General features: G+C 40.7%; 1 protein-coding gene across 1 annotated transcript; it reads left to right on the top strand.

The window, feature by feature from the left end:
• Nucleotides 1-4,060: 4,060 nt before the first annotated feature.
• On the top strand, nt 4,061-5,279 carry LOC122644733 (F-box/LRR-repeat protein At1g55660-like). The gene is made up of 3 exons (XM_043838125.1): nt 4,061-4,312; nt 4,766-4,921; nt 5,004-5,279. The coding sequence occupies exons 1-3, from the start codon at nt 4,061-4,063 to the stop codon at nt 5,277-5,279; spliced, it is 684 nt and encodes a 227-aa protein (XP_043694060.1).
• Nucleotides 5,280-9,322: the final 4,043 nt, after the last annotated feature.

Here is a 9,322-nt window from a genome sequence, read left to right as displayed (position 1 = left end):
TTCCTTCCCCCTCTCCATGATCAGGGCCAATCAGAGTCATCCCGGTCCTACCCTGAGGCAGGATCAGGGTTGGATTTTTTGGGCCCTGAGTCAAGGTCTGGTTGGACCCGAGCCCAGCTAAAAGGACTCAAGGTTGGACTAGGATTCTATAAAGCCTGGCCCAACCCGACTTGTTGCAACCCTAGTTGCTAATGTGCTACAAAATCTAAAGCGGGTAGGATTTCTTTTTTTCTTGTTTTGGTAGAAAAGATCACTTTTACTATTTTTGTTATATAATATATTATATATGAAGATAATAAGTGATATAATATATTTTATTGTAGTGTTATTTTACATGAAATAGATAATTTTCTCTCCGGCCCATACCAACCCATGCATTTCCTTCCCCCTCTCCATGATCAGGGCCAATCAGAGTCATCCCGGTCCTACCCTGAGGCAGGATCAGGGTTGGATTTTTTGGGCCCTGAGTCAAGGTCTGGTTGGACCTGAGCCCAGCTAAAAGGACTCAAGGTTGGACTAGGATTCTATAAAGCCTGGCCCAACCTGACTTGTTGCAGCCCTAGTTGCTAATGTGCTACAAAATCTAAAGCGGGTAGGATCACTTTTTTTCTTTTTTTGGTAGAAAAGATCACTTTTACTATAGGTCTTCTTTTCTTACATCTACTAAATAATCTAAATCTAAATTAATCTTTCTTCTGGGGTTATATTGCGGTGAAAGTGCAGCAAACTCCGTGTAGGGTACTAGGGTTCAATTCTGTCCATCTCCGGCACTCTTTTAGGGTTTTTTCTTTTCTGTTCCTCTTTTTCTCGTTTTCTATTGATTCTCCTTTTCTTCCCTCTTGAGGTTGTTTAGTCGCAATTGGTTCGACAAACAGGGTTGAGAGAGACAGAGAGGTTCTCAAAATTCAGATTTTGGATTCTAAAAGTGAATATTTGGGTTATGCGAGAGAAGCTCCAATGGTTTTCGATTCCAATATGGACAAAAAGAAAGATTTAAGTCTCATGGGTATATTGTTCCTGTTGCGTGTGGAAATCTCCGATGCTTGGTTCGCCCATAGATGAGCCTACAAAGACCAAGTGATGAGCACAAGAGAGCCGGTGTGGCTTCGGCCTAGGACTCTCCGATGCTAAAGTTAGATCACCAGTGCAACAGCGTAACTGCTAGTAAAAGTGAGATGATGAATGGTGCTCCATACCTGGGTATTTATAGAGTGAGGATGAGATGAGGCGGTTGGGAGAGTCCTAGTATGGTAGGAGTCCTTCTTTTGGAAGGCTCTCTCGCGTAGAGCGGAGTGGAGAGCTATTTTCGGGGTCGGACTCTTATTAAGGTAAGAGTCCATGTAAATTGTAATTTCGTATTGCGCTGGGATCGTGGCTCGATCCTTATCCCGTGATTCTAGGGATGTGCTGACGTGGCCCCACGATCCCCGGTGGGGCGCTATGGTAGCCTTTGTGGAGGAGGGCTCTGCCTAGGAGGTCGGCCTGAGAGGTCGGCCTGTTAGGTCGGTCTCGGCAGTCAGCTCGGCCTAGGATGTCCTATGTATGCTCGATTAGGAGTTTATGGCTGACTTGTGTGAGCTCAGCCTCGGCTTCGGCTTCAGTGCTTGGCCTCGGCTTCAGTGCTCGGTCTCGGCCTCGGCTTCAATGTTCGGCCTCAGCTTCAATGCTCGGCCTTGGCCTCGGTCTCAGTGCTCGGCCTCGGCCCCGGCTGACTTGTGCGAGCTCGGCCTCGGCCTCGGCTTCAGTGCTCGGCCTCTGCTTTAGTGCTCGGTCTCAACCTCGGCTTCAATGCTCGGCCTCGGCTTCAGTGCTCGGCCTCATCTTCGGCTTCAGTGCTCGGCCTTAGCTTCGGTCTCAGTGCTCGGCCTCGGCCCCGGCTGACTTGTGCGAGCTCGGCCTCGGCCTCGGCTTCAGTGTTCGATCTCGGCCTTGGCTTCAATGCTCGGCCTCGGCTTCAGTGCTCGGCCTAGGCCTCGGTCTCAGTGCTCGGCCTCGGCCTCGGATTCAGTTCTAGTATGTTTACGTGGTAGCTTTTGGTTGGTTGGGGGATTTTATGACACATCAGTTCCTCTGCATTTTTATCTTAACTTGCAATAGCTTTTTTGTTTTTAGTGGTAAAAGCTTTGGTTGATTGTTTACCAAAAAAAAAAAAGCTTTGGTTGATTTGCTATATAGTCTTTTATGATAGGAAAATTATCAGGGTCACCCCTGACATTTGTCTATATTTTAAAGCACACCCACTAACTATCATAATATCAATCGTTACCCATTTTTTAACAGTAATAACCTTTAAGTATTTAATTTACTAAATCACCCTTTACACTTAACACATAAAAAACCCAACCCACTCGTTGACTCATTGTACCTTATTCAAGGGACACGTGGAAACCCATAAACTTCTCTTCCCTCTCTTCCATTTTTTTTTTAATTTTTTATCAATAGAAGTGGGACCCATTTATTGTTCTTCTTCGTCTCCCTTCTTCGTCGTCGATAATTGGATTGAACAGTCGGTTTGGCAACTATAATCCGGAGACCGTTTGTGAGGTGTTTCTTGTTCTCTTTAGTAACCATGATCGATGATTGTATGTCCTTGACTTCCTGTCGTTCTACTCGCGATCAGGAAGCTGATGTAAGAGGGCGATCAGCTTGTGCACCGGACGAGACGTTTTGATCTCGAAGGGATGACCTGGCTGAGTGATCTTCTGCTACCCGAAGGTGCCATTAAGCAGTTGTGGCTGCTCCGCGGGCCCAGAAGATGATCACCACGATTCTCGATGGGGGTGAGGTGGGGATGCAGATGGAGATGGAGACGAAGACGAAAGCAAATTGGAAACCATGATCGATGATTTCCAAATTCCAATACAGATTCTCAGATGCTTGAAGCCTTTCTTTTGTGCGCAAGAAATTGACAAATTGAGACTATCGTCTGCCTCAGGCCCCCAATGAGAGGAGGGAATTATGGGAGGGAATTATGGGATTGCGACTTTGGGTTCTCTGTCCTGAGCCATACGATAGACTTCATGAATCTTCCTTGCAGGTTCAAGCCACAGACGTCATAAGATATTCGATTAAATATCAATTTTAGTGACATTGGCTACCACAGGATTGGTCTTACAACGAAAGTTTTTGATGCGTTGACGTCCATAACTCAAGGAAAGGGATCTCTCATTGGTTCGTGTACATTGCTTCGGGCCATTGGCGTTGTTTACCTTTCTACAATTCTATATGGTAGGGAAAAGAAGAAGAAGAAGAGATAAACAGTAATAGAGAAAAAACTAATCTCTGCTCAGAAAGTTCCACATCAAATGGAAGAAGAGATACACATCAACGTAGAAATTTTTTTCTGCATTACTATCATCAAATGGAAGAAGTAGTTTCATCATTTGAAGTGATAACAGGTAAAGGGGCAGCCAGGACTTACACTTCTCTCACTCTAAGCCATGTCTAGAGGCACTTCAGCAGCTTAAGAGACGCCATTATTGTTCAAATACATGTGGCAAAAAGAGAACTTGACCATAATGTACCTAAAATCCATAAGCTTCCACAGCCGAACTCGGGCATTTATAAACCAATTTGAAAACTGAAACCACCATGAATGAAGAACACCATATTTCCATACCATTAAAAGAAGAAGAAGCGGAGTGAGGAAGATGGTGGTCGGTTGACGCCGGGCTGTTTTATCGCCAGAGTTGGTCTCTTCTTCAGAACACCGGTAGGTTGTAGTGGATTCTCCAAGGGTGTCGGTGAGTGTGAGGAAGAAGAAGGGCGTGTGGGTGTTTTAATTGAAAGGGTAGATTAGGTAGTTCGCCCACTAAGAAGGGCAGAATTGTCATTTAAAAATTATTTAATTGCTGACATCACCACTTAACAGCTCTTAACTAGCGGTAGGGGGTCGCTGTGGAATTAGTTTGGTAAAGTAGGGGGGACGGTTGATATTATGGTAGTTAATGGGTGTGCTTTAAAATATAGGCAAACGCCAGGGGGTGGCATTGATAATTTCCCTTTATGATATCAGAAATCTGGTTTCATTCATCAAACTATTAACCATTGCAGGATGGAAATGGCTTTGCGTTCAATTCGAGACATGTTGAGTAATCTACCAGAAGAGATACTAGAAAATATCTGTTCATCTTTGTCAATAAGAGATGTGGTAAGGACTAGTATCCTGTCAACTAATTGGAGATATAAATGGATTTCAGTTCCACATCTCATATTCAATGATGAATGTATACCAGTTTCTGATGGTTCACTTGGTGGTCATGATAAACTTGTTAAAATTGTCAATCATGTTCTCCTACTTCATAGAGGCCCGGTTCTGAAAATTCTACATCTCTAGTTCGCAGTTAAAAACTTGTTCAGATATAGATATAGATAGTTGGATTCTTCTCCTCAAGTTATTAAATTCTGTGAAAGACTTTGGACTTTGGATTAGAAGATTTGTGCCTTACAGTGTTCATCCATGTTTATTCTCCTTTAGACAATTGACTTATTTAGCACTGGCTAACTGCATAATTGTACCTCCTAAGACGTTCAAAGGCTTCAGTTGTCTCAAAACTCTGCTTTTTAACTATGTTACACTCTCTAATGCAACATTGGAATATTTGGTTTCTACCTGCCCTGAACTTGAAAGTTTGTCATTGTACAATATTGATGGACCTACTCATATTGAACTTTGCAATCCAAATCTCAAGTACTTGTGGATCTCTGGAAAATCCATTGGTTCACGCAATCTTTTATGTTTTCTTCTGCTTGCATCCTATTACAGTCCTTACCCAATGTTGATGTGCCGAGGAGGCTTACTTATACTTATGGTCATTTGAAGAGGATCTCCTTCCGATTAAACTTGGAGGATATGAAAGAGATTTTAGTTTCTATCTGTTTACTTAACAGCTCACCTAATTTGCAGGAACTTGAAATCAGGGTAACTTACTTGGAACACCATCCTTTTTCTTTTTCTCTTTCTTATGGTTCTTTGCAATAATTAACTTTTTTCAATCCTCCAGCTCTGGAATTTTAGGAAATATGCTATTGTTCCTGTCATGGATCTGCAAGAAGTAAATGATCAGTTGGAGTGTACATTCAACAAACTCCGGGTTATAAATATTTCTGAACTCTTTGGTATGGAAATTGAACTGGTACTCGTTAAATATATCCTTGCCAATTCGCCAATGCTTGTGACAATGAATATCAGTCTTGCAAAATGGGGCATTGAAGTAGTACCATTGTTGAAAGAATTGCTTCAATTCAAAAGAGCTTCACCACAAGCAGAAATTGTGTAATTGGGGACTCCAAAAATTGATAGAAGTGATCCAAGTTTATGAACACTTGAGCTCTGTTCAAGCACTTCCCAAGTATGTTTCCCATAGCATTAGGTGTGTCTATAGTAAAATGCGATTGTTGAAGACAATTCATGTTCCCAATTGAAACTAGTGATGAAAGCTTGATTTTCATTGTTCAGTTGGATCCTAATGCTTTGGCAATGTCATCGTTCATCTCTCTCTCTCATCTTTTCTACTCATTATATGTTTGCCAGAAAATTTGCAGTTGCTTTCTAAATCATTTCACATAATCAATTTTCTCCCTATAGGCATTGTGGACTTTTAGAGTATGACACCCTCCTATTTCGTTCAAAGAGACATGCCATTTTGACAAGAAAGTTTTATTGGAGGTGGTGGAGGGAGTATAGAGAAAGAGAAACAACAGAAATTTCAGAGCAATGTTAGATTATGACCAATCCAGGTGAGGCTGGAATATAAGGTATATCAGAACCATTGAAGCCAATTGAGCTGAGGTAGCAAACACAATTGATGCATATAAATTAGATTAAGGATAACTATGGACTGGAAATTGCAAAAAGAATGCAGAATTCCACTTAGTTTGGACTCTGATTCTGGGATGTGGTGAAGTGGATGAATATGGAAGCAAGAGTTTCTTAGCATTTGCTAAATTTAATTGGATGTAATTACTTGAGTATTAACATTTGGCATGAAAATTGCATTGTTGTGCGTCTCGATGTAATGAATCCGTAGCTGGACGAACTTGCAAAAGCCAGAACAAGGAAACACTAACTGGACAATGGGAGATATAAGTTGATGTAATCTATAGTTTATCTCTAGAGTCCCAAATCTCCTTGGAAAATGTGGAGTATTCTTAGAGTGCGTTTGGTAACGTTCAGAACAGCGTTCTAAACAGTTCTTTTGTTCAAAAAGAACAAAAAAACATGAAAAAATGTTTGGCTTTGCGGTTCGTTTTTTCGTTCTTTTAGAACGAACTGGAGGTCTTGAGCACCTGAGACGGTCTGCAAAGAACAAAGAGCGAACGAGCGACGGACTCACAAACCCGTGATTTTTTTAGAGAAATCACGAAACTCACATCTCTCGCTCTGCTACCACGAATTTGGGAGACGACGAAGGGCTCGCTCTGCAACCCTAGGTGAGATCTCTCGCTCTCTCTCGCTCTCTCTCCCTCTCTATCTCTCGCATGCTCTGTAACGTTGTTTCCCTCTCTCTGTTTCTCTCTCTCCCTCTCTATCTCTCGCACTCTCTGCACCTCTCTCTCGCTCTTTCCCTTTCTCTGTCTCACTCTCTCCTTCTCTCTGTGTGCGAATCTACTGAAACCCTAGTTGAGGTCTTTCTCCCAGCGTCTATTTCGCTTGCCCTCTCCCTCTCCCTACCGATTCTGCATCACTAATTGTACTGGATTAATTGGGATTTTCGGCTAAGTTTCTAGTGTATAAACAGAGGGCTTCGGAAGGTATATTTGAATCTGTGGGAGGTGTTGCCTATTAAGGTGTTGAGGGTGAAAGCCGTGAAATATCTAATCTCACTCCAGTTCCAGATTTGGCCGTTCTCATCTTCAAAATTTTCGCGGTCAGTTTTCTCTCTGTTTACGTGTCCCGCGTTCGCTCTCTGTTTAAGCTTATAATTAGGATTTTGCTTCATATTATGTCGATCTTCCGTTTTCATTTTCTTCATTTGGTTGGTTTCGTAGAGCTTTCAATTGCTATAAGGTTATTCTATAGAATGAACGAATTAAGTGGGTTTTCTTTTTCAAATTATGTATTTGTTCAGGCAACTGTTCTGTTTTTTCTTCTCTTTATGATATCGATCAATTTTGATACTCTGTTGTGTTCTATAGGGAAATGGTTTTTTCTTCTTTTTTTTGGATTGTATCATGGTAGTGGGTGTTTCTCTTATCCATCGGGTCGTTTTAGTAGTTGCTAAAAGCTCCAATCTTTTTTCCTGAGATTTAATTTGTAATCCTGACCTATTTTTCTTAGGCTTTGTTTCTGATTTCTTTGCACAGTCTTAATTTGTAGTAAGTTAACCCTCTTTCAAGTTATTGGTTTGTACTACACTTCTATTCCTAATGGTGGTTGTCATGTTCTTGGGTATTAGTTTTCACTTTGCTGGTTTGCTTTTCATGTCTTGGTTCCATATTCATGTCTTGCTTTTTAAACCTGTTTAGGTGGTTATGGTACTATGGAAGAACTGTTGGAGATGATAACATGGTCTCAACTAGGAATTCATGAGAAACCAGTAACATGGGGTGCCCTTTAATCCAGGTTACTTTCCTCTTATGTTTCTTGCACTGAATTTGGCAACTGGGTTCTCATTCTCTCTTCCTCTGAAATTTGAGACAGGTGGGCTTGTTGAATGTTGATAAAATATTATGACAACTTACTTGCACTTTCAAAGGAGTGGAGGAAGGTTTTATAGAGGATTCAACAAGACAGATTGTAGTTTCAGCATATACGGTAGATCGAAGAACTGATCAGGAAAATGGAAGTAAGATGAAGACATTCTTTCTCTTCTTTCAAAAGTAAATATCATTATTTCATAGTGTGGCAAACAATATATATATAAATTTACGTTAGAGTTGGTTGTTAAATTATTGGATTCTGTAAAGAAGAAAAGTTGCAAGAAGTGGCAGGGAATGATTTGTTGTTGTTTTTGATTGCTATTTGCAGGAGTATGCACCACTTCATGACAAGGTTGTACCCAGAAAAAACTGGGAAGTAGACCTATTAGACTCTGCTACTAGTCGGCACCCTTTATATTCCAAATTCAACTTACTTATTTGAATACTGTTCAACTTACATTTTAATTTCTTCTCCATTACCAAATTGATACAAAAAGTGAATACTGTTCAAGTTATAATTTTAGTTCCTTCTCCATTACCAAATTGATACTAAAAGCCAATCTCTCTCTCTCTCTCTCTCTCTCACACACACATTCTTGTGGACAATGTCTCTCAAGTTGCATGCAATGTCTGGGGTCCCAAGGAGGGAAGGGAGTTGAGAGTTCATGAAGATGTGGAGGAACTTGCCACTGATTTGGCCGACTATATAGCTGAATTATGTGAGATATCAATGGAGAGGGGGTTCATGTCTGTTGTGTTAATTCATTGACAACTTGATGGGTCTTTAGCTCAAATTGGTAGAGCACTTGGAACATGCTCATATTCCAAGAGGATGGTGGTTCGAGTCCACCAAGGCCCTCTTTATTCAACTGTTCATCCATACAAGAACCCAATTTTAATGGCATCTTTGAAATTTTGACATATTTTTATACTTACTTTGGTTATGTTAATGAGATATTTTAATTTTATGCTAAGGTTGGTAAGTGAAAAGGATTTTACAAGTCTTTTTTTTGGTATAATTGACAAAGAAATGACATTATTGTAATTAATGTCAAATAGGAAAGAACAGATTTTACCAAACACCATTTTCGTTCTGAACAGCGTTCTTGAGACCGTGACCAAACGGTCATTTTCGGTCTCAGAACGCCGTTCTAGACTAAGAACGCAAAAGAACGTTTCTAGCCAAGAACGGGCGTTCTTTGTTCAGACCGTTACCAAACGCAGCCTTAGTTTTTTGACTGTTATGGCTGTTTACTACTGTACTGTTGGACTCTCTTTAATAAAACTTGTATGGGAAAAAGAACTCTGTCTGTATTCCCAGGAGTCTATCTCTCTCTTCCCATATGAAAAGACATCTTTGCCCCCTTGTATTTGAGGAGGAGAGAGATAGACACATGAGAGTGCTGACGTAGGCCACACTCTCAGACAAAAAATTACTTCCCAACTTTTATTTATTAATAACAAAAAATTTAAACAAAAAAAAAACGAAACAAAAGAGTTTATTTATAGAACTTGGATCTAATTTGACGAAACCAATTGAAACTTGATACAACAAGTCCCTTGACCTTGTGTACCAATGCACATACTTGATAGAACAATTAGAAGACATGCAGGGGATGCAAAACTGGAAGAATGATTGGTCCCTTGACCAGTATTAATAGATTTAAGGGTAAATTACATG

The sequence above is a fragment of the Telopea speciosissima genome, chromosome 11, assembly GCF_018873765.1.
Source record: "Telopea speciosissima isolate NSW1024214 ecotype Mountain lineage chromosome 11, Tspe_v1, whole genome shotgun sequence".
NCBI lineage: Eukaryota > Viridiplantae > Streptophyta > Magnoliopsida > Proteales > Proteaceae > Telopea > Telopea speciosissima.
Note: the sequence above shows the minus strand (reverse complement) of the source record. Positions and strands in the feature narration are given on the sequence as shown.

Excerpts from the sequence above, each read along its gene's own strand:
- LOC122644733 (XM_043838125.1), top strand. The coding sequence starts at position 4,061 with ATGGCTTTGCGTTCAATTCGAGACATGTTGAGTAATCTACCAGAAGAG. Across the intron at positions 4,313-4,765 it reads TCCTACTTCATAGAGGCCCG|TCCTTACCCAATGTTGATGT; the intron begins GTTCTGAAAATT and ends ATCCTATTACAG. Across the intron at positions 4,922-5,003 it reads TGCAGGAACTTGAAATCAGG|CTCTGGAATTTTAGGAAATA; the intron begins GTAACTTACTTG and ends TCAATCCTCCAG.